This window comes from Budorcas taxicolor, chromosome 8 (assembly GCF_023091745.1).
Source record: "Budorcas taxicolor isolate Tak-1 chromosome 8, Takin1.1, whole genome shotgun sequence".
NCBI classification, from domain to species: domain Eukaryota; kingdom Metazoa; phylum Chordata; class Mammalia; order Artiodactyla; family Bovidae; genus Budorcas; species Budorcas taxicolor.
Window position 1 is genome coordinate 113,301,900 of NC_068917.1, and position 25,897 is coordinate 113,327,796.

A 25,897-nucleotide genomic window follows, 5' to 3' on the forward strand; every position below is an offset into this window, starting at 1 on the left:
TTAATGAAACTAATTATACCTCTAGCCAAACTGGTAAATAAATAAATAAAAAGAGAGCGATGGCTTACCCATATCAAGAATGAAAGAGGATTATTACAGATCCCATAGTTATTAAAAAGATAATATGAGAATAATAGATACAAATCTATACATGTAAACTGGAGAGCTTAGATGAAATCACACAATTCCTTCAAAGCCACAAATTATCAAAATTCACCAACGAAGAAATTAAGAGAAACTGAACACTCCTATAGCTATTTAAAAACTTAAATTTGCAATTAAAACCTTCCAAGAAAGAAAATCCCAGGATGATTTCAGTAGCAATTTCTACCAAATATTTAAATCTCTACAAATTTTATACAATCTCTTCCAAAAAATAGAAAATGAGGGAACTTTCTCACTTCATTTTAGGAGGGCAGCATTACCCTCATAAAACCAGACAAAAATATTATAAGAAAACTACAGACTAAATCCTCTAAATGACATACTCAAAATCCTCAACTAAATTTTTAAAAATTCAGTTCAGTTCAGTTCTTCAGTCGTGTGCGACTCCTTGTGACCCCGTGGACTGAAGCACGCCAGGTTTCCCAGTCTATCACCAACTCCCAGAGCTTGCTCAAACTCATGTCCATCATGTCGGTGATGCCATCCAACCATCTCACCCTCTGTCGTCCCCTTCTCCTCCCGCCTTCAATCTTTCCCAGCATCAGAGTCTTTTCCAATGAGTCAGTTCTTCGCATCAGGTGGCCAAAGTACTGGAGCTTCAGCTTCAACATCAGTCCTCCAATGAATATTTAGGACTGATTTCCTTTAGGATGGACTGGTTGGATCTCCTTGCAGTCCAAGGGACTCTCAAGAGTCTTCAACAGCACAGTTCAAAAGCATCAATTCTTTGGCACTCAGCTTTCTTTATGGTCCAACTTTCACATCCATACATGACCACTGGAAAAACCACAGCTTGGACTATACAGACTTTTGTCAGTTAAGTGAGGTCTCTGCCTTTTAATATGCCGTCTAGGTCTGTCATAGCTTTTCTTCCAAGGAAAGAGCACCTTTTAATTTCATGGCTGCAGTCACCAACTGCAGTGACTTTGCAGCCAAAGAAAATAAAGTCTGTCACTGTTTCCATTGTTTCATCTATTTGCCATGAAGTGATGGGACCAGATGCCGTGATCTTTGTTTTCTGAATGCTGAATTATAAGCCAGCTTTTTCACTCTCCTCTTTCACTTTCATCAAGAGGCTCTTTAGTTGTTCACTTTCTGCCATAAGGGTGGTGTCATCTGCATATCTGAGGTTATTGATATTTCTCCCGGCAATCTTGATTCCAGCTTGTGCTTCTTCCAGCCCAGCATTTCTCTTGATGTACTCTGCATATAAGTTAAATAAGCAGGGTAACAATATGCAGCCTTGACGTACTCCTTTTCCTATTTGGAACCAGTCTGTTGTTCCATGTCCAGTTCTAACTGTTGCTTCCTGACCTGCATATAGGTTTCTCAAGAGGCAGATCACGTGGTCTGGGATTCCCATCTCTTTCAGAATTTTCCAGTTTATTGTGATCCACACAGTCAAAGGCTTTAGTGTAGTCAATGAAGCAGAAGTAGATGTTTTTCTGGAAATCTCTTGCTTTTCTATGATCCAATGGATGCTGGCAATCTGATCCCTGGTTCCTCTGCCGTTTCTAAATCTAGCTTGAACATCTGGAAGTTCACATACTGTTGAAGCCTGGCTTGGAGAATTTTGAGCATCACTTTATGAGCATGTGAGATGAGTGCAATCCTGCAGTAGTCTGAACATTCTTTGGTATTCCCTTTCTTTGGAAAATTGGAAACACAGTAACACATCATGAGAGGGACTTATCCCAGGAATCTAACACTACTTCAATATTCCAAAGTCAATCCATGTAATTCACCAAACTAAAAGACCAAAGAAGAAAACACATATGATCATAGAAAGACGTGCAGAAAGAGCATTAGACACTCAGCAATCATTCAAGATAAAAATTCAGCAAACTAGGAATTCAAGGAAACACCCTTCATCTGCTAAAGGACATACACAAAAAAATCACAATCTACAAAAAACGTATTTATTAAAGGTGAGGAACGAAATGCTATTCCCCGAACATCAACAATAAGGAAAGGCTGTTGGCTCTTATGATTCCTATTCAAAATGTATCTGAAGTTCCAGACACTGTGATAAAACAAGGGGAAAAAATAAAAGGCATCCAGACTGGAAAGGAAGAAGTAACCACCCGTTATGTGCAGACAACATGAAAACAAAACATTCCAAGGAATCTACCCCAAAAAGCTCCCAGAATTCATTAAGTGAGTCTAGCAAAGTCAGCATACAGGGATCAATCATATTTCAATACACTAGCAACAAACGATCTAAAACTGGAAAATTTTTAAATCCCATTTACAGTATCTCCAAACAGGAAAATTTGTAAGAACAAATCTGCTAAGACATTGTGTATGTCTGATGAAATCAAGAACCTAAATAACCGAGGAGACTTACCAAATTCATGAATTGGAAACCCTTCTTTTCAATCAATAAATTGAGCTTCTTCAAAATTTTAAAAGTTTGCTTTGGAAAAACACAGCGCTGAGAGAATGAAAAGACAAGCTGCACAGTGAGAGAAAACATTTTCAAGTCACAAATCCAACATAGGAACCGTATCTGTTGCTGCTGTTGCTGCTAAGTCGCTTCAGTCGTGTCCGACTCTGCGCGACCCCATAGACGGCAGCCCACCAGGCTCCGCCGTCCCTGGGATTCTCCAGGCAAGAACACTGGAGTGGGTTGCCATTTCCTTCTCCAAGGAACTGTATCTAGAATACATAAATATCTCTCAAAATGTCATTGCTAGAAAGCAACTCAATTAAAAAAAAAAAAAAAAAAACAGGCAAAAGATTTGAAAAAACACCGCACAGGAGAAGATACGCAGATGACAAATAAGTACAAGGAAAGCTTTTTCAGCATCTCTAGCCATCAGGAAACAGTGACTTGAAACTATAATCAGACACCACTACACATCTATTAGAATGGCCAAAAAAAATCTTTAATCGACAATACCGAATGCAGACGACGATGGCGGGGAGCAAACGGAGCGCCATACTCTGCTGATGGGAGTGCAAAATGGTGCAGTCACTCTGAATAACAGTTTGGCAGTTTCTTACCAAAAAAACAAACTACATTTACCATATGACTCAGCGACTCCAGTCCCAGGTGTTTACCCTAGAGAAGTGAAAACTCATGCCCACACACACACACACACACACACACACACAAACTTATACAGGAATGTTTACTGCAGCTTTATGAATAATCACCAAAACATGGAGAGAACTCGAACGCTCTTCAAAAGGTGAATGAATAGAGTGCACACCCACACGGTGCACAAACACTCTCCACTGCGGCACGTGACCACGCGGATACGTTTCAGAGATGCTGCGGTGAGGGGAAGCAGCTGCCCTCAGAGGACTGCAAGGTGGATATGACTTCTGGAAAAAACAAAATCACAGGGGCTGGGAACAGAGCGACAGCTGCCAGAGGTCTGGGTGAAGGGTCTCATCAGAGAGAGGGAACACTCGGGGATTTCTGGCCTTTTGGAACATTCCGATTGTGGTTGACAGTCACACGACCCTACAACCATATACACATATACCAAAAAAAAATCACATAAATACATTTCTTGATTATGACAAAAGTTACACGGGAGTATACGTATGTCAAAACTCAGCCAACACTGAAAACTGCAGGGGTTTATTTCATGCGAAAGGAGAAGGGGGTGGCAGAGGATGAGATGGTTAGACAGCATCACCGATTCAATGGACAGGAATCTGAGCAAACTCCAGGGGAGCCCGGCGTGCTGCAGTCCCTGGGGTTACACAACTTAAGAGATTGAACAGCGACAACAAAAATAAAACACAGTAAAATATTAATCGCTGTCCTCGAATGTTACTACATCACCATAAATGCATAGTCATTGGGGCTTTTCTTCAACATTTTAAATAGTAATTGGTAATAGCACATAATACTCCTTTTAATAAATTTTTGAATACTTTTACGACTGATAAAAGAAAATGACAAGCATACTCTACATTAAGTACATTTCAAATTTTCCACCCCTGGCCCCTTGTTAACACTTAAAGTTTCAATTTTGTGGCTAAGAAGAACAGAGAACAAGCAATTGATAGGTTCATTAAAGCCTCCCTTTTAAATATTTTAAGGAAACAGCACATAAAACATTCATTCAAACAAAAAGTCTACCCCGCCAGATGCTTCCTATAAAGAGAAACCTTATTCCATTACTTGGCTACCGATAAATTATTTATGGAGGTTGCTGAGAATGCCCACATTGTGCATGCTGCTAAAATTCTTAGCAACATTTGAAAGAATATTTGTTCTATTTATAGGTGAAGAACTTTTTTTTTAATGAGAAAAGGTAAATAAGCCTTCAGAAGGTCATTGCAAACGGCAGCCAAGCCCCAATGAATAAAATGAAATACAGGCGCCAACTTTTCTGCAGCAATGCCAGTCTCGTCCTCTGCTTAATGCCAGAGCCTTCATCAGGCTTTCTCTGACGACCCCACCAAGCTGGCCTGGGGTCCTCCTAGATGTTTCCACACACCCTTTAGTCTCTTTATACAGCAGCCTGTCACACTGCGGTCTACCAGCTGGGGGATTTCCTTTCTACCCAATCCGTCTCTAAGAGATGGGAACCATATCCTCTTTTGTATTTTAGCTACAACATAAAGAGATGGTCGTTAATACACCATAACAATGGAGTGGTCAGAAGGCTGGGCGTGTTTACCAATTTCTTGAAGGCCATGTGATGCAAGGAGAGACCTACAGGCTTCAGAGTCAGACAGACATTGCTTTTTTCTATCACTTTTTTAAGATTTTTTAAAACGTGGGCCATTCTTAAAGTCTTTTATTGATTTTGTTCTGTTTTTAAGTTTTGGCCCCAAGGCATGGGGGATCTTAACTCCCCCAACAGGGATCAAGCCCACAACCCCTGCACTGAAGAGCGAGGTTTTTGCCACTGGACTCCCGAAGGAGCTCCGCCACCACTCTTGGAATAAACCTTCCTGGGCTTCCTGGGCGGCTCAATGGTGAAGAATCACCTGCAATGCAGGAGACGCAGGTTTGATCCCTGGGTTGGAAAGACCTTCTGGAGAAGAAAATGGCAACCCACCCCAGCATTCTTGCCTGGAAAATTCCACGGGCAGGGAAGCCTGGCAGGCTACAGTCTGCGGGGCTGCAAAAATTAAAATAATAAAAGCTTGGTGCCGTGGCCGCAGATTCGTGTGATCTGGCTCTACCCCTCGCTGGCAATGCTCCACCCTCCCCAGTCCTCACAGAAGCCGGGCCTTGTCTGCGCGCACAGCTCTTCCTGCAGCCCTCGCCAGGGAGGTTCAACCTCAGGCTTTCCATCTCAGCTTCAGCTTAAAAGTCAGAGCCTCCAAAAGGCCCTTCCTGACTACTGGCTCCAGAGAGGGCCATCTCCACTACCTCCACCAAGTCACTCTCTCACGCAGAACTCTTACTTTCTTATTAGAAGTTGTCGTTACAACCTGCCTTCATCTTCGATCCTTACACGTGTACTATTTGCTATCACGCCTGTTATATAAAGATCGTCCACCTGTGGAGCGCAGGGACCCTTGCAATCTATCCGCTCATGGCCGTTTCCCCTGAGATTTGTGGCACAGTATCTGGGACACAGGGGCCACTCCATCAACACGTGTTGAATGAATGAATACAGCCGGTCCAGGCTACCTTACTAGCCGTATGAGTTTAGTCAAGTTCGTTATTCTGTGTGCCTCAGTTCCTTTATGTATAAAAATGGGATTATAATAATGCCTCTTTCAGGGAGCTATTATGAGGATTAAAAGAAATTAATTGGGATGTTTAGTATTGTGCCTGGCATCGCATAAGAACTTAAAACGTTAATATTCTTTTCATTTGTACTTTTCATCTGCACTTGAAGTAAGTTTAAGAAATGAAAAAAAGAAAAAGACTGGAAACACTGAGAATAGCTTACCATACAACGGAATAAATACCTGAAAATCCATCAAATATGACTCAGAAACACAGTGCTCAAAAGCAGGTGAACACGAGAGCTGTGCTCGCCAGGCTCCAGCCCCGGCGACCCGAGTGCAGCCTCTGAAAGAGGAACCATCCCAGCTCGGTCCCAGCTCAGCGGCAGGACACCCTCTGGAGGCTTCTGCGGGGTCATCGTGACTTCCTCCCACTCCCTGTCAAAGGCCTTCCGCGCCTAGGGCACCATCCAAAAGGTAAGAAAGGCGAAAGCCAACAGCATAAAAAGAATCAGGGCAACTCCAACCGACCGAACTCTCAGCCAGGAGCCGCGCTTCTGGCGACCTGGCCATCAGCTTCAGCGGCTTGTGAGGGCCGGGGACTCCGCAGAGGAGGCTCAGCCTCCAGGGCACCTCTGGACTGCAAGCAACAAGGACCGAGGGCAGGGGCCCTGCAGTCACTGGAGCCGGAAGTGGACTCAACTCCCAACGCTGTCACCTGTGAGCCACCTAACCTTGGGGAAACCACGGCACAACTTTGAGTCGCTGTTCGCTCATCAATAAAGAGGATCAAAGTCAATTACGTCACGGAGGTGCTGGGACAACTGTGTGACCTACAGCACCTGGCAGAGCCTGGCACTGAGCGAGCAGAAAACACAGGATCACTTTCAGAATGAATCCACTTCTCACTCAAGCCTCAATATGCAGGCCTTCAAGCCACCATTAATTTTTTTATCCTCTTTGAAAGTCCAAAAACTGTTAGACCATTCACCCAAACATCACAAAAACCATGAAATCCTGCTGCCCAGAGTTCATTTCTGGTAAATAACACCGCCCGTAAGACAGTTCTGCCAGCAGCAGCTAAGTGGGGTTAGGAAGACGAAGAAGACACCCTGGGATTGGCTTCTGATTCCAGTACTCTCCCAGGGTCCTCAAAACACCCAGAAAACTGTTGCTGGCAAACATCTATTCATCAACCAACAGTACCGGAGCAACAACAGGATTTTAAAAGTGAGCCCAAGCAACACCTGGAATAATGCAACTATCTTATGAAATCTACTCTCTATGTGTTCTTTTCAGCCTTTGCTCATGAATACACATTTTTTTGTAAAATTGTAACATAAGTGAATTTGTATAATCCGTTGCTTCCCCTAACATGTCTTAAATATTTTCGCGTTGCTACAGAATTCCCATAATTATCGCTCAAAATGACGGCACCGAATTCCACTGAATTGATTCACAGTCAATTGCTTAACCATTTCCCTGCTGAGCACCCACGCATTCAGTGTGTTCCAGAAGAATGCCTGCGGGCTTTCCAACCAGAAAGACCAGCTGTGCGTTTGGCCTTCTTTTGTTTCTCCATCACACTAAACTCCTGAGCGAATCACTGAAAACTTCCAAGCTCAGCTTCCTCACCTGGGAAACACCTTCATCACAAGCTTGTTGCAATAAGCCAAAGAGATGACAAACGTAAAACACAGCTCCCGTGTTCCCGATGTTTCACACTCATACGCAACGTGGCAACAGCGCCCGCTCGCAGCTCTTCCCTCCTGCGGGGCTCTTCCCTCAGGATGGATTTCCCCAAGACGGATTATCGGGCTCAAGAGTAATACTATTGTTATGACCATCAGAATCTCTTTCCAAATGGCCTTCAGAAAGATTGTAAATATTTACGCTGCCCAGCCCGCCACCTGGCCAGGTCTGCGGAGGGCGTGGCCAGGACACGCAGAGGTCTGAGCAGTCAGTGCATTTGACCCAGCGTGCAGGAGACCAGCCTACTACACAGATGAGCCTCTGCGCTGCACACTCACCAGACTTGATTCCAAGACCTCTGGCCCCGACGGGCCCCATCTCAGGCAGAGCCAGGACCACAGAGCGGCTGTGACAGTCACTCTGTCAGCCCCAGAGTGCCCTCCTCCACTTCCGCCAACCTGCGCCCCACATGATTCTTGCTCACCCGCCTGGTTCTGAAGGCGCCCCGCTCTCCTTCTCAGCCTCCCGGACCCTCATCACTGCCTGCTCTCCTAAGACTCTGGGGGGAATCTGCGTGCCCCTCCCTCCCGCTACACTGCTCCAGCCACCTGATTCACAAGAACATAGCAGCCACCCGCATCGGCTTAAGACCCGGATACCAGGCACTGTCCTGGCAGGTGCTACTGAACCCTCACCACAACCCTAGGCGTCAAATACCACTTTTCCCATTGCACAGGTAAGGCAACCAAAATTTACAGCTTACAAGGTAACACACTTATTTTTATCAATAAGGATTCATTGACTACCATCTTGTTCAGCTGGGTGTTAAGCACGAAGGACACCGCAGAGGAGACAAAGTTAAGCAATCGCACCAATAAAACTCGTAACTGCAAACAGTCACAAGCCTCCCGGTGGAACACTGCACCCGAGTGCTGGGTCCCAGGCACACTCGGGAAGGGAGCTGCGGACAGCCTCTCTATAAAGTCGGTGGAACACTGCACCCGAGTGCTGGGTCCCAGGCACACTCGGGAAGGGAGCTGAGAACAGCCTCTCTATAAAGTCGGTGGAACACTGCACCCGAGTGCTGGGTCCCAGGCACACTCGGGAAGGGAGCTGCGGACAGCCTCTCTATAAAGTCGCGTGGAGACCAAGCCATGGAGGGCAAGGATCCTGGCGCTCAGGAGGAAGAGAAAGGACAGTCCCCGCAGAGGGAGGAGCACGCTGAAGGCCCGGCCACGTGGCTGAGGAAGGCCAGCCAGAGGCTGGAGGGCAGGGCGTGATGGGAGACGGCCACAGCCGGCGGCACAGGGCAGGATCACACAGGCCGGGCCGCGGCAAGCAGTCAGGGATTCTGCTCCAAGGTCAAAGCAACATCACAGCAGGGTCCGTGGAGACTGACAACGGACGAGGAGAAGGCAGGGGAGCTGGCCGCATCAGGGTCCTCGGGACAGAGCAGACGCAGACACCGAGGGCCGCCGCACGCCAGGCACCGAGCGAGGGGCCTTCCACGCCAGGACTCACAGAGCCCTCGCCACCAGCTCCAAGGGGAAGACCGCATCCAGCCCCGCGTCACAGAGAAGGCTCTAGAAGCAACCTGCCAGTGCAGCAGCGCCAGACCTAACACCCAACTCTGGTCGTTCCCAGGAACGTGTCGTATCCACGTACGCCACTGCTGCAGACGCTTCAGGGCCATACACACCGGGTGGGGCAGAGGGGCAGGGGAGCCACCTCCGGCAGGAAGACACGCAGCACACAGAGGCTTCGGGGCAAAGCCGAAGATGCAAACTCCTAGCCACGGCAGGGATAAAACACTAAAGTGGACCAACTGCCTCACTGAGACCAAGACTTTTCAACCAAACGGAATAAGCGCCCCAATACAAGCACCAGAACCTCAGGGCCGCTGGGCTGGAGACAGGAGCAGCAGAACCTGCCCTAAGGGGAAAAGAGCACCTAAGTGTACAAAGAGAGGGACCAGGACACTCACCACCGCTTTATCACAGCGAGGAATCGGACAGTCTGAACATCGCGCAGGAAGAGGTTATGTAAGCTACGGTTCAACCCACCCCTTTGAGTGCACATCTTTATGAGCTTAAGACGGTCATTAAACAATACTATCCACCTGTATCAACAGAGACAGAAAGCTACACGTCACAGGAAAAGCCAGACGCAAACGCTTCTATCCGTGAATAAAGAACAGCTACCCGGACTGGACACACTGAACCCGATTCTGGGCCTCCCCACTCACTCACAGTATTTAGAGAGAGACGAAGGGAAAGACAGACCGGTTCTCTGGAACCGGTCGCACCAGAGAAGCAGAGGCCTTTACAGAACGCGGCTCAGCCCAGCCTCCCGGTCCGGGGCACTCCCCATGATGTCATCATCCAAGAAGGACCAACAAGACAGGCTCCCACTGAAGACCACACTGATCTGCCAGCCTCCAACCATAAGGCCTGCCGTTCAGAGGACGACACCTCAGCTGAGGAAGGGATTAGACAACAGATCCCCAGCTGACAGACTCACAAGAAAGTGCGCAGTTTTCACATGTCAGAAGGGGACTCACACAGAATGCCTAGTGCAGCAGAAAGACAAAGGCCCGGGTTCAAAGACCAAGCAAGTCCCTGCCCATCTCCGGGCTCGAGGCCCATGTGTCAGATGCAGGGCCTGGATGAACCGATCCCGGGAGCTCTTTCAGCGCTGCCGTTCTGACTGTCTTCTCCACGCCTCCAGAGCCCACCACTCACTGCACCTCCTTACTGATCACGGCACCACTGGCCTCAGGGCGCCCAGCCTGGCTCATCTGTGAAGTGACTCCAGTCACTTCCCTCCCCAGATTAAAACTTACCACTGACGCCCCTTCATCTTCAGGACGAAACTCAGACAAAGCGGTGCAACATACAAGAGTCGGCAGAATTTGGCCCCGCCTGCTTTAGCAGCCCCACTTCGCTCAAGCACCCCCCAAGCCTCCTTTCAGCCAAAGGGGACTTGGGTTCCCGAGAGTCATGCCATCATGCTCTCTCTGTGTCTTTGGCACGTGTGAGTCCCTGTGCCTAGGGTCATCTCCCAGTCTTCCCACCTTGGCTAATCCCTACCAGTCTTGATGACCCAACTCAAGAACACCTGCTCCAGGGAGGCTGCCCAGAGTCCCCTGAGCCAGGACCAGGCCCCCGCTCTATGCCCCACAGCGCCCTGGACTTAACCTCAACCACTGCATGAGTTTCCTATCCATCTCCCTAAACAGACTGGGAGTCTCCTGATGGGCACTTAATCTACTGCAAACTCCCTAGCCCCGGCACAGGACATGGATTTGAAAATATTCACTGATGAATGCCTGAACTCTAAGCAAAACCAAGAGGCCTGTATTTTGCTAGAAAGACCCTCGTTAACAGACTCTGATGTTCAGATATCCACAATCCAAGACTAGAATAAAAGAAATCATGAGTTTCCCCTTTAAGTCCAAAGTACTGTAGTCCTCTCTTTAATATGTATGCAAACTGTAAAATCAGCATTAGATGCCAAGAGCATTTCCTATAAGCATCCCAACACAGAGATCCCGCATTTAGTAGCTCAGGCCAGATGAAGATTTGCAGTGACTTATAAAGACCTGAAAGGGAGACAGTGAGAACCATGTTGTCATTTCAATTTCAACTGCAGAATTTGTTCTTGAAAGTGCTACGATAAAAAATATTAATGTCATAAAAAAAAAAAACAACCCTAACAGCAGCCAAAGGACCACAGTCACAAAGCCAAAACATAAACCCTAAACATGCTGGCAGAGAAGGCTCTCCCTTGCCTTTAAGAAAATCAGTGTTTGGGTCACATCAGGAACACACCTCAGAAAGGGAAATTTGGATCACGTGACAGAGCAGGAACGCAGTAGCGATAAACATAACCGTAACCGCAAGGAGAAACGCGCAATATATATATACACATATATAACCGTAACCGCAAGGAGAAACGCGCAGCACACAGGACGGGCTCTGCCGGGCACGTGTGCTTCACATACCGTCCCTCGTGAATCTGCGCGACAGCCCTGGGAAGCAGAAACTAATAACATGCCCATTTTAAAGACAAAGAAAGTGCAGAGAGGTTAAGGCCACCCAAGGTCACCCGGCAGAAGCGGATGAGCAGGTGGTCTGGCTTCAGAGGCCGCGGCCCTGGGCACAAACCGCGCCTGAGAACGGCCTTGCCACCTCGCGTCTCCGTTTCTCCTCTCCCCTGGTGGCTCAGACGGTAAAGCGTCTATCCGCAATGTGGGAGACCCAGGTTCGATCCCTGGGTCAGGAGGTCCTCTGGAGAAGGAAATGGCAACCCACTCTGGTACTCTTGCCTGGAAAATTCCATGGATAGAGGAGCCTGGTGGGCTACAGTCCATAAAGGGGAGCTGGACTCAATTCTCAGATCTCTCCCAGTTCAAAAGGCAGCGACAACATGTGAAGCTAAAACTCTAAGACTGGCAGATGTTTCCATCTAGAAACAAAAATCAACGCTGTGCCTTTCAAAAATTAAATAACTCTGTATCTCGCAGAGCTGCTTCAGTACTAAAGTGATATATATGACGAGCTTAACACTTACAGCCCCAGCCCAGAGCAAGAGCTCAATACACAGTAGCTATTATTACTCTTACGATAAAACACGAACAACCATTTAATAGTGGAGCACACTTTAATTATACACGATGTGGAATAATCAAATCTCATTTGTTTGAGGCCCCAGACCCCACAGCATATATCAGGTTGTACAGTTGAAATTATAACAACTCAACGCTCCAGAATTACTTGTTTCCATTAGAGATCTGACAAGTCATTTCTTCAATTGGTCACTGGTGGTTTGCAGATAACTATTAGCAGTAATGAGTGTTCTAAATTAAATCCAGAGACAGTCCCATTCTGTTCGGGAAAGACAACTGGGGAGAGAGAAACATGATTGTGGAACGTCCTTCCCTCTGCTTCCTGCGTCCTCTCCCTGATAAATATCTCCCGTGTCTTGCATAGTATGGATTTCATTTGGTTACAAATGAAGAAGGGTCTAATTCTTCCCATGATAAATGAGCACGCTGAGCAGGTAACTTGTTAAGCAGAATTGGAATTGGGGAAATAACCTTATTTTCCTGTTACTTGACAACAGACCCCATCCACTAACAAATGAAGCGCACAATGCTGGCAGACAGAAAACACTGAAGTCAAATCCATCACCGAGCAATCCACGCTAAGACAATTACCACACCAACCTGGGAATACATCGCTCCCGTTCCGTTCAACAAAGACGCAGCCTGCAAGACGCAGAGGCCGCCCCACATGGCAGAGAGAATAAACAGCTTTAGAGCCATTAAAATCCTGAGCTCAGATTCCAGCTCTGTCACTCACGTACTATGTGACCATAAGTGGGTCCCTCCTCGTCTTAAGACTCCCTACCTGTAAAATGGGGCTAATACAGAAAACCTCAGTCACAGGACAGAGTCAGTGGGGACCACAAGTAACGTGCCTTCCGTCACAGGGAAGCTCCCGCCACATGTCGTTGCTGTGCTATGCTTAGCTGTTCAGTCGTGTCCGACTCTTTCAATCCCCTGGACTGCAGCCGCCAGGCTCCTCTGCCCATGGGATTCTCCAGGTAAGAATCCTGGAGAGGGTTGCCATGCCCTCCTCCAGGGAATTTCCCAACCCACGGATCAAGCCCAGGTCTCCCTCACTGCAGGCGGATTCTTTACCACCTGGGCCACCAGCGAAGCCCAAGCATACTGGGGTGGGTAGCCTGTCCCTCCTCCAGGGGATCTTCCCGACCCAGGAATCAATCAAACTGGGGTCTCCTCCATCACAGGTGGATTCTTTACCAGCTGAGTTACCAGGGAAGCCCTTGTAACCCCTTAGCGCCTCTCAACTGTGCTCCATGGTGACATCTTCACCTTCAGGACGCCAGAAATACACCAAATTCCCCGAGGCTGGAAATCGTGATGCTGTCAGAACCCGTAACTGGCCTGTATGCAAAGGGCCAGCCGCGCAGGAATGTCACAGTGCTCCAGAGAGAGCCCACGAGCCCCGGCACTCCTCCAAACTCTGCCTCATCCTGCTTGGACGCTTCTCGAGAACCCAGGCTCCCTGTGGGTCTGCTGGACAGCGGGCACAGACGTGAGCCCTGAGGGATGCTAATTCAGTGACTCTACTTACGTTTTCAAAGTCCTTCATGTTCCGCGCTCTGGTGGGAGACACCTCTTCCGACACGTTTGGGAGCACTATAAAAAAACAAAACAGACACAGGAAAATGTCACAACAGGCAAACCGCCCCACACCCCTACTAGCAGGAAAAAAAGTATAGCTTCCACGTTATATTCTGTCTTGTGATTTGAGTCTGCTGCTGCTGCTGCTAAGTCGCTTCAGTCGTGTCCAACTCTGTGCAACCCCATGGACTGCAGCCCACCAGGCTCCTCCGTCCATGGGATTTTCCAGGCAAGAAAAGGCTGAAGTGGGGTGCCATTGCCTTCTCGGTTAAGTCATTATATTTCAAGTATTTAAAAATTACTTAAACTGGCCCCAATGTAACCATGTGAATGTCAGAAGAATGTAAAAAGGTGTGAGTTGTTCAGTCGTGTCTGACTCTTTGCAACCCCATGGACAGTACCCTGCCAGGCTCCTCTGTCCAGGCAAGAATACTAGAGTGGGTTGCCATGCCCTCCTCCAGGGGATCTTTCCGACCCAGGAATCAAACCCAGGTCTCCCACATTGCAGGCGGATTCTTTACTGCCTAACCACCAGGGAATCCCCCGGTTAAGTATCAGAAGATGGACCCAAAGAATGCAGGCAGCAAGCAAAGCAGAACTGCCATGATACCTATTCCTACTGCTGGTCCTTAATCTGTTTTGTTGAGTGGGATGTCATCTTCATACGTCAGCAATTAAAACAAAGCCTGTCCGACTTGACAGCAGGGGTTGGCACATTTTTTCTTAAAATGCGAGACAATAAATACTTCAGGCTCTGTTGGCCAGACGACACAAAGCCCCCAGTCTGTCACAACCACTCAACACAAAACAGCCGCGGACGCTTCAAAAGCCAAGCAGCTGTGTTCCAACACAAGTTTACTTTCAAAAGCAGGCTGCGGTTGGAAACTGCCGATCGCTGCTTCAGGGCAATTCCAGACTTAGCCAAAACCCAGATCTTTCCACAGCTTCTCTAATTCGACGAACATTTATTAGCCCACGCCACTGTGCCAAGCACCAGGCGAGGTGTGGAGAAGCAGTGGCGAGCGGGCGCCCAGCAGGCAAGACGGGGATGTGTGAGCCAACGGCTGCATGCGCCACAGCGCTGGGCACTGCTCAGGCGCTAAGATGTGCGTTGAGCGAATGAATGAATTCACTCCTCCCCCAAGTGGGCGCTGGGGGCCTACTCTCTGCCCAGTACCATTCTAGAAACAGAACAAAGAGAAGGAGCCGATAGTCCAGAAAGAAGGGACCGACAATAAACGATGGCGATCGCAGAGCATAGTCAACGGTGATAAATGCTGCGGAGAACAATTCAGTGGGTAAGGACAGGAAATGCCAATAGCAAGGGAGAGGTGAGGACTGCAGCTTCCAATAAGGTGGTTAAGGATTTCCCTGGCAGTCCAGTGGTTAAGACTCCATGCTCCCAATGCAAGGGGCCAAGAGGCAGGGGGCACGGGTTCGATTCCTGGTCAGGGAACTAAGATTCTACATGCTGCACACCATGGCAAAAAGAAAAGAAAACAAATAAGGTGGTTAAACTGACGAAGGGCTGACCTCTGGGCAGACTCGGACAGGACACAGAGAGAGGCCTGGGGTGGCAGGGACCTAGAGGACTTGAGAGCCAGCCAAGAGGCCAACGGATGGGAGAGCAATAAAGGGGGGACAGCAGAAGAGGGGGGAGCAGGTGCCGGGAGACAGGCTGAGTAGGGCCCCTCAAGACACGAGGATTCCGAGCTCAGGGGTAGCGCGGGGGACTTCGGTTTCCACAGGCTCCCTCTGGCTGCCTTGCTGAGAATAGATCTTTATGAAAGGCACTGAGAGAGAAACGAGGAGACCAGGTAGGAGAAAGTGGGGAGAATCCAGGCCAGAGGTCACGGTGCTTAGGCCAAGGAAGGCGGGTGAGGAGTGGTCCGAATCGGGATACTCCTTAAGTGGCCAACACGAAGAAATGCAATGAAATGCAGCAAAAATTCAAGATTCAGAGAGGAGAGTGCACGGAAGGCAGGCTGGGGAGAGCCGAGGAAGCGCGGGCTGCAGCTGAGTCTTCAGGGGGCAGCCGGTAGAGGGGGGTGAGGGCACGGCACTCGGGGCTCAGCAGAGAAGAGGCTCGGGAGCCGCAAGGGCGGCCAGCAGGTCCCGCACGCCAGGCCGAGGGCACACTGCCACCTGCCTGCTGCTCAGACAGGCGGGCTCTGTCACCGCGCGTGCCCCCTCCCGCGGCCCCTCACTCTCCAGGCCTCCAGGCCAGCTCCTCTGCTGGGGACACTCAGCCGCCCCACTCCTTCCTGAGGGGAAACCTGCTCCTCACCGCCCCGCTGGCTGCGCGACCATTCTTTAACTGCCTGCCTTCCAGGCATGATTGGAGCCATGACTCAGGCTGAACCCCAGTGCGAGGCCCGAGCCTGGCAGGAAGCGACGCACACCAGGGCTGAATGAAGGAGCAGGCCGATCAAGCCTCCGGTCCCAACGGCCTGGGGGCAGAAGGCAGAGAGACCAGAACTGCTGCACTGCCTGCTTAAAGTAAAAGTTGCCAGGTTCTAAAGGAAAACCTGAGGGAGAATTAACATATGCTCACCGTGTGAAACTTAGCTTGTCTGCTCTAAAAACTCCTTTCTGCCCGTAATCTCAACACTCTGGAGACGGGGGAAAAAAACACCAGTCAAAATACCTCTAAGATATTTCAACAAGGCAAATTACTAGCACTTCCCACAGATACTGATCAGAGCGTCCACTTTCTTCCAGAAACAAAAATTATGAGGAAGGCTTAGCAAAACGCAAACTGCTGAACAGAAAGTATCCTCATAATCCAGCTTCAACCCAGCAGACTGCTTATTTGCTCAGCGCCGTCTCCTGTGGTCTACCCAACTACGTGTCTCCGAAGGGCAGGCCCGTGTAGGAATGCCGGGCCCCAGCCAGCACACGGAATCCAGCAGCCTGCCAGGAAGGCCTTGGCACGCTCTGGTTTGGACAGCAGCCCTCCACGGCCTCCAGCCATTCGGGAGCAGGACCCAACAGAGACTTTGAACCTGACCGAGTCACCAACTCAACACCCAACCTCCCCTGGTCGTTCAGTTCAGCAAACACTGGCTGAACCCCCTATGAAGCATGGTGGTGAGAAATGAAACTCATGAAGTGTGGCCCAAAGGACATCCAGTCCCCTAGCCTGGTGCTTATGAAAGGAGGTGAGGAGCGGGTCAACATTTACGTTAAACACCGCGCCCTTCTTGGGAGCACCAAGCCACGCCAGGGGAGCGCTGGGCCTTGGACCCACCGAAGCTCAGGCCCAGGCTCCCAGCTCAAGGGCTCACGGCCCTCACGGCCCAGCATCCACTTCCCCTGTTCTTACTCTGTGTACTTACCACCGTTTCCCGAACCAGGATCAGGGCTGACGCCTTCCGGGTCATCGGGCACATTGAGAGCAAGGCCACTAGGAGAGAACATGTGCGACAAAAGAGGGATCACCATCTGAGCAGCAGAGACTGCCGGAGCGCCAGGGCCGCACCCGACCACCAGCGCCGCACCCGACCGCCTGCGCCGCACCCGACCGCCTACGGGGCCTCCCCCAGGGCAGGCAGTGCGGAAGTGAGGGACCCAGGCTCTGGGGCTGAGCTGTGGCTCTAAGACCCACTAGCTGAGTAAGGGGGTTCGGTCATGGATTCATTCACACAGCAAGTGTTCTGTGTGCCATCGAGGGGCTGGGCACGGAGGCACCCTGCCAAACCTAAGCTACTGATGCCCTTGAGTCATACTTTCTTATTAATTCAGTACACGGGACACCACCCCTCAACCTGTAAAGATTAAATAAACTAGTGCGTATAAACACTTAGCACACAGTAAGTGATCAACAGGAGGCATCAACTGTTGTTTTTGTCGATGCTACTATTATCATTATCAATATGCCTATGAGCTTAAAAGTATCAGGTACTAATTCGGATGCATTAAGAACATCAGACAAAAATGAAAAATTCACTGATTCCAGAAGTTTTACTGGCTAAATTACACAAGCAGGTTCAGTGAGGTCTGGAGACCCTGACAGAGAACTAAGCCACGATAGGAGAGGTGGTCCAACATGAACCGCAGTTCCCTGAATCCTGCTGCAAACTCCGCCACGCGCCTCTCCCAGCCCCGCTCCCCTCATCTGTACAAGAACAGCAGCTACTTCACAGTCACTGGTGGTCAAACAAGGCACCTGGTGTCCAGCAAGTGCCCTGCACCCCGTGAGTATTCCATGAACGGGAGCAAAGTGCCCTTGTCACCGTGAAACAGACAGTGCTCTGTAACTGGTAAATGATCTACCTTCACCAGAACTGGCCAGTTCCCTGAGGGTCTATGCATTTTACAAAGGAAGGCTCTAAGGCCCAGATAATTTCAGTAGCCTAGCCAGTCTCAGGGCAGTTAGTCAGAGAACCAAGCCCAGAATCCAAGTCTTTTATGTATAAAACCCAACAATGCCTCTCTATCCCAAGCTGTAAACTAGGATCTTATGGAAGTTCAGCTTGACTTCTTGGCAATTTGCTCTTTCCAGGCCTCTAAATACAGATCCATCCTGTTCCTAGGACAATGTTGTCTGACCATCAAACTCTGGAGTTGGAACGAAACTTCAACATCAGAACCAAGCAAAAAAATTAGATATCATAAAATTTCAGCATCAGGAAAATGACTACATAAAATGTGTCTGCTATGAGGGTAACTGGAGAAAAAGAAAAAAAAGCAAACTTAAGTAGGATATGCCTTCAATTACTGGAAGACAAAAAAAATACATGTACACTAAAATCACCTCAAATCCTTCCTGCAAACTAGGGGGCTATAAGTACACATAACAAGTGAAATATTAAAAAGCATTATTTGTAGGAAAAGGAGAGAGATTCAATATTTTCCTTTTTAATTTTTTATATTTCTCAACTCCCTCCAGTAAGTACCACCAGGACAAACTCCATTTTCTAAACAAATCGTAAAAGTTAGCCACCACTCTTTGCAGTTGGAGGCTCAGTGGCCCCAAAACTACACACACAGTTTACTGGGAAGCTCAGCCGACTCTGGTCTCTACATCCCCAAGTCTGGGCTTCTCTCCATCAGTTCAGTTCAGTTCAGTTCAGTTCAGTCGCTCAGTCGTGTCCAACTCTTTGCGACCCCATGAATCGCAGCAGGCCAGGCCTCCCTGTCCATCACCATCTCCCAGAGTTCACTCAGATTCATGTCCATCGAGTCAGTGATGCCATCCAGCCATCTCATCCTCTGTCGTCCCCTTCTCCTCCTGCCCCCAATCCCTCCCAGCATCAGAATCTTTTCCAATGAATCAACTCTTCACATGAGGTGGCCAAAGTACTAGAGTTTCAGCTTTAGCATCATTTCTTCCAAAGAAATCCCAGGGTTGATCTCCTTCAGAATGGACTGGTTGGATCTCCTTGCAGTCCAAGGGACTCTCAAGAGTCTTCTCCAACACCACAGTTCAAAAGCATCGATTCTTCGGCGCTCAGCCTTCTTCACAGTCCAACTCTCACATCCATACATGACCACAGGAAAAACCATAGCCTTGACTAGAAGGACCTTAGTTGGCAAAGTAATGTCTCTGCTTTTGAATATGCTATCTAGGTTGGTCATAACTTTTCTTCCAAGGAGTAAGCATCTTTTAATTTCATGGCTGCCGTCACCATCTGCGGTGATTTTGGAGCCCCAAAAAATAATCTCTCCATCACAGCCATTAATTCACTACCATTGGAGGAAATGGCCCATCAGTGACTCAAGCCAACACCAATCACGGCTAAAAGCCACGTGGCAGGCAAAGCCAAAGAATCTGGTCTTAGACAAGTTTCCAAGAGGCAAAGTATGAAAGATGACATTTGACACTGCAACTCTTAGAAGAAACCGCTCTTTAATGCAGAAATTCCGGCCTGGCTCGCGTCAAACTTCCATGTGGGCTTTACCTGCGCCCCCTTTGAAATGTCGGGACCCTCGGGCATCAGGGCTCTCTGTCGGTTCCAGCCACACCTCCAGCTTCAAGCCTTCAGCTTTAGGTAGCCATTCCGATCCTCACTCTGGGCCTAGGTTGCGGCTTTCTGGGTCCCCATCCGAAATCAAATCCAGGCAAAGGAAGAGGGCTGAGATGGGGCTTTATCATGGTGTGGATGGAGGAGACCAAGTTCCGGGAAGGAAGGAACTTATTTGCTCCAAATCACACAGGGTTGGGTAGCAAAGTTGAGGCCAAAATCCAGGCGTCTCAGGGCCCATTCCACGCACTCAGCTGTGTCGGGGCCGCCCGAGCTCCTACTCAGAGGGGCACGTGGTCAGGGCCCGCGTCCTCACCTGCAGAGCACAGCGTAACCGCAGCCACCACCCGCAGGGGCGCCTGCACAGACGGACCCCGCGCCCGGGACGGGCGGCCCGGCGCCACCTCCTCACCACAGCCCTTCTGGGCTCCCTGGTCCTTTTTCAATGCTGCCATTTTCTCAAGTGAGGAAAAGGGAGGCCTGGCAGAGTCAACAGGCTGAAAGGCCCCAGCCGGCCTGGCCGCAGAGCCCGTGCTCCGCGCCTGCGTACCGCCCGGCCCCACGCGCCCTCCTCCAGGGCTGCGGTGGGGGCCCAGCGCCCCGAGGCAGGGCCTTCAGCCCCGCGGGCCAGTGAACCAACAGCCCCTGCGCCTCGCCACCGCGCCCCCTCGCTCTCCCGCTGCCACCCGGGGCCCTGCCCCGGGTCTGCACACGGCGCCCACCACGGGCCGTCCACGCAGGCCCCGCAGCGCTTCACCGAGGAAGGGCTGTGAGCGCCGAGGATCGGACTGCACGTCCCGGCCAGAAAACGCACAGCAAGCACACCCCGGTCTGTCTCTCAGCAGCCTGCTTCTCACTCTGGGTCATCTGCTCTTAATGAGAGAAACTACAGACGAATGCAACCGAGAGGGACGAGCTTCCAGCTCTTCCTGACTCCTGCTCGCTGGCATCTCGGTCTCCCGGAAGAAGGAACCGCTCTCGGCAGTAAGACATTCCCGACCTTTGTGTGTGTAAGTGTACACTATTCTGCAGCGTCTCTTCTTCACTGAATGTGTCAAGATGTTTTCATGACAGTACGAAGAGCTCTACGCCAGCGTTCTTTACTCCTGCAGAGCCTTCCACAGCAGTGTTTCTCAAACCTCACTGACCCCAACCAACAGAAGGCAATGCATCAGCCTTCATTCTTCAAGTGCCTTCTGTTCTGTTCCATTCTTCTTTTTTAACTCTGGTTCCGACCTACTAAATCGAATTTCACAAGTTGACAACGGGTCACAGTCTGAAAGAGACCTGTGAAACAGATGTCTATTTACCAGGTACTGTGTAGGAAACTCTCACATCCATACATCCATACATGACTATTGGGAAAACCATAGCCTTGATCAGACGGACCTTAGTCGGCAAAGTAATGTCTCTGCTTTTGAATATGCTGTCTAGGTTGGTCATAAATTTTCTTCCAAGGAGTAAGTGTCTTTTAATTTCATGCCTGCAGTCACCATCTGCAGTGATTTTGGAGCCCCCAAAAATAAAGTCTGACACTGTTTCCACTGTTTCCCCATCTATTTCCCATGAAGTGATGGGACTGGATGCCATGATCTTCATTTTCTGAATGTTGAGCTTTAAGCCAACTTTTTCACTCTCCTCTTTCACTTTCATCAAGAGGCTTTTTAGCTCCTCTTCACTTTCTGCCATAAGGGTGGTGTCATCTGCATATCTGAGGTTATTATTGATATTTCTCCCAGCAACCTTGATTCCAGCTTGTGTTTCTTCCAGTCCAGTGTTTCTCATGATGTACTCTGCATAGAAGTTAAATAAGCAGGGTGACAATATACAGCCTTGACGTACTCCTTTTCCTATTTGGAACCAGTTTGTTGTTCCATGTCTAGTTCTAACTGTTGCTTCCTGACCTGCATACAGATTTCTCAAGAGGCAGGGCATGCTTTTGAACTGTGGTGTTGGAGAAGACTCTTGAGAGTCCCTTGGACTGCAAGGAGATCCAACCAGTCCATTCTGAAGGAGATCAGCCCTGGGATTTCTTTGGAAGGAATGATGCTAAAGCTGAAACTCCAGTACTTTGGCCACCTCATGTGAAGAGTTGACTCACTGGAAAAGACTCTGATGCTGGGAGGGATTGTGGGCAGGAGGAGAAGGGGACGACAGAGGATGAGATGGCTGGATGGCATCACTGACTCAATGGACGTGAGTCTGAGTGAACTCTGGGAGATGGTGATGGACAGGGAGGCCTGGCCTGCTGCGATTCATGGGGTAGCAAAGTCAGACACGACTGAACAACTGAACTAAACTGAACTGAACTGAACTGTGTAGGAAACTCAACTTCTTTCCAAGTTGTTCCTTTCACAAACAATGTTGTATCTCCTTATACACGTCTCACTGTACACAAGCAGGAAGATTTTTTGATAGATAACAAGCAGTGGAATTGCCAGGTCTAAATACATTTACGTTTTTTCAATGGGCGAAGGGTTTGAAAATATATAAGTGGCTAATAAGCACATGAAAAAATGTCCCACACGGTCAGTTGTCAGGGAAATGGAAATCAGTGCCACAGAGAGACACCATGCCACACCCCACAGGGTGGATACAGTAAAAGACAGACAGTAGTAAGTGCTGACAAGGCAACGGAGAAACAAGGGTCCTCACACAGAGTGCAGCATGCTGAGCGTGTGAGACGGTGCAGCCACTCAGGAAAAGAGTTGAGCGGGTCCTCAAAATGCTAAATACACAGAGTCACCACACGACTCAGCAACCCTATTCCCAGAGAAAGGAAAATTTATGTCCACACAAAAACTTGTACACACATCAATGCAGAAGAGCCAGAAAAGCAAGAACCTAAATATCAGCAACCAATGAACAAGCAAAAACGGGAACATGTTTAAAACAGAATACTCAGTCACAGCAAGGAATGGAGTATTAACACATGCTACAACACAGAGGAATCTCACAAAAGTCCACATATTGTAATACCTCATTTTTATGAAATGTCCAGAATAGGCAAGCCTATAGACAAAAAGCAGATTGTGGTTGCCTAGGGTGCAGGAAGGGGGCAGGGGGTGGAACGGGGAGTGTTGCAGGCTAACCGTGTCCCCCGGCATTCATACGATAAGCCCAGCCCCCACCTGCGGGATGTATTAGGAGGAGAGCCTTGGGGAGGCGATTCAGACCAGATGAGGTGGAGACGGTGGCGCCCTCAGGAATGGCACTGGCGCCTTTAAGTGTTCCCAGGGCTCCTACCTCCTCTCTTTGCTCTCCACCACGGGAGGACAGTGAGAAGCAGGTCCTCACCAGAACCTGACCACACCGGCACCCTGACCTCAGACTTCCAGGCGCAGGAACTGTGAAAAACCAACTTCTGTTGTCAATAACGGGCTTCCCAGGCGGTGCTAGTGGTAAAGACTCCGTCTGCCAGTGCAGGAGGCAGAGGAGACGGGGCTTCAGTCCCCGGGTCAGGAATATCCCCCGGAACAGAAAACGGCAGCCCACTCCAGTATTCCTTCCTGGAAAACTCCATGGACAGAGAAGCCTGGCGGGCTACAGTCCATGGGGGCGCCAAGAGCTGGACACGACTGAGCATGCACGCAGGGAGTCAGTAAGTTACCCAGTCTACAGTTTTCTGTTACAGCAGCCCAAGCTAAGACTGGAAGTAAATGCTAATGGGCACAGGGTTTTCTGGAGAATGAAAATGTTCTAAAATTAAGATTATGGTGATGATTGCACAACTCTGTAGATATACTTAAAAAAAAAAAAAACACTGAATAGTATATTTCAAATGGGTAAACTTTATGGCATATAAATCAGATTTCAGTAAAGCTGTTAAAAAACACAAGGCACATTTTTAATGCCAAACTGTGTTCCAACAAGCTTGTACCATTTACACTCTGCTGTGCACTTTTTCACGCAGTGATTATAAAGCAGCATTTCACTACAAAATAGGGAGCCTATATTCACGGTATTTATCTTTTCAAATAGAGATTGAACAAGATTGATTCATTCAACAAATAACTGTTGAGCCTCTACTATGTACCAGACATCGTTCTTCCTAAAGATCCAATCGGGAAGAAGCCAGACACGCTCCCTGCCCTTGCTGAGCTAACCCTGGCGACCGGGAGCGTCTCCTCAAACCTCACAGCCCAGGGGTACCTCTAGTCCGAGGTCGGCCTTGGATGAAGCTTCACCAAGCCTCAGTTGGTAAGTGGCAAGCCTTCACCAGAAATTTCATTCCGCCATCCTCTTTCTCAGTCTCCTTTTACAAAATCCACGAACGTATTCTTTGCCTGAGAAAGTACAAACTGTGTACAAACTTATAGGAGACATCTTTTTTTGGTCTGCCCCTAACCAGGCAGGAGGCACTTAATGGCCATGTGCTTCAGGAACCCACAGATGAACAGGCCTGGCCAGGCCTTTGGAAACTCAGGCAGAGGCAGAATCCTTGGCATGAAACCAAAGGGGTGAACCCAGGGGAGTGGGCACAGAGGACTTGGTCCAGAAAACGGTATAACACGGTAATAGCTAAACAAACACCAGCCAACACTGAAGGTACTCCCCCATCGGTTCCAGGTGCTTAAAACATGCAGCTGTGCTTCATCCACAAAGTCACCCAACAAAACAGAAACTGTCACTGAAGGAAACAGAATTAGGACAGTTACGTGAAAACTCCAGCAACACGGCCAGGACCCCGCTGAGGCAGGACTCTGACGCAGGCGTCCTGCGCACAAAGCCCAGGTCCTTTCAACACCATCGGGCAGGACCTAATGAAGGGGCCCCAGGGACCGGGATCCGGGCCTAAACCTCACAGAGCCGGAGCTCCTGGGGTACCCACCGGTGACCGAGCCTGGAGAGGAGGACACACACTGCCCGAACTCAACAGAAGGCCAAGGACAATCGGACTTCAGTTCAGTCTCTAAAACCGGGGCCTGGAAATTACCGAGCAGAAGAGCATCCATATCAGCATAAAAAGATTCCTCATGTTCCAGGGGTTTTTCTCCTCCACTCAGACCACCTGATGGAGAAGCTGACCCTGAGGGCCAGTTCCAGCCCACAGCAGTTCCACAAAATCCTCCCAGAACCCTCTCAGATCTGGTTCAGAGGACTAGGTGAAAGGCACGATGCGGCACCGAGAGCCAGACTTCGGAGTGTGCAGGCCCGGACTGTAAGTCCTGGCTTGATCACGGGCTTTTCGGTGGGGTCTCAGGGTGCTCACTTCACCTCAGTGTCCTCACCTGGAAAAAGTGAATAAGACCGTCACCTCACCGGACCATTGTTCATCCAGGGAATTAACAGACAGCTACTGAGCCCCTACCATGAGCCAGATACCAGGTTAGGAAGTTGCATTACAAAGATGGTCACAATGCAGCCCCTGTTCTCACGCAGGTCAGAGTCGAGTCTGGGAGAAAGACAAGTTAACAGCTGTGCCTGCAGCAGCCAGCATATGGACCGACCAAGCACCTGAGATGCGGCGCCTCTAAATCGAGAAGGGCAGTAAGTGCAAGACACGCACCGGACTTCAGAGACTCAGTAAGATCAGAGAGAAAGCAAAATATCTCGTTAGCATTTATCTGACTACAAGTTAGAATGATAATATGTGGAAATATTAGGTTAAATAAAACATTATTAACTAATTTCAGCAGTCTCTTTGTACGCTTTTAATGTGGCTATTAGAAAACTTTAAGTTACATACATGGCTCAAATTATATACTGATTGGACTGCATCAGTCGATAAAATTCAGTGAAGTCATGGGACTTCCCTGGCAGGCCAATGGTTAAGACTCCGAGCTTCCACTGCAGGGGACTTGGGTTTGACCTTTGGCCAGTGAACTAAGATCCGGCATGATATGGTCAAAAAAAGAGAAAATTCAGTGATGTCAATAAGGGCTGTGAATACATCAGTGATGGGGGACTAAAGGAGAACAGAGGGCCCAAGTGGGGAGAGGGGATGTCAGTGAAGGATTCCTGGCAGTGACATCTAAACTGAGATGTGAAAAATAATAAGGCAAAGCAGAGGAGAGAGGGCAATCCAGGCAGCAGGCACAGCAAGTACCCAGGCCCAGCAGGAGAAAGAACAAGGCAGAGCATTCATAACAGTTTGGCAGCCAGCAGGGTGACAGGCTTGGAGAGGAAACAGGGAAGGGAGAGGGAAGGCAGGACCCTAGTGAGGTAGATGGGGCCACAGTACAAAGGAGCTCAGAAGCCACATTAAAGAACT

The 25,897-nt window shown here is 49.1% G+C and overlaps 1 protein-coding gene across 1 annotated transcript in view; it reads right to left on the reverse strand.

Moving 5' to 3' along the window:
* The window catches only part of CDK5RAP2 (CDK5 regulatory subunit associated protein 2), a 180,402-nt gene that overhangs the window by 151,439 nt on the left and 3,066 nt on the right, over positions 1-25,897 (reverse strand). Inside the window, exons 2-3 of the mRNA XM_052644504.1 lie at positions 17,056-17,123; positions 13,668-13,732 (exon numbers count right to left, since the gene is read on the reverse strand). Coding sequence (XP_052500464.1) covers positions 13,668-13,732; positions 17,056-17,123 — 133 coding nt within the window. The remainder of the gene's footprint in view (positions 1-13,667; positions 13,733-17,055; positions 17,124-25,897) is intronic.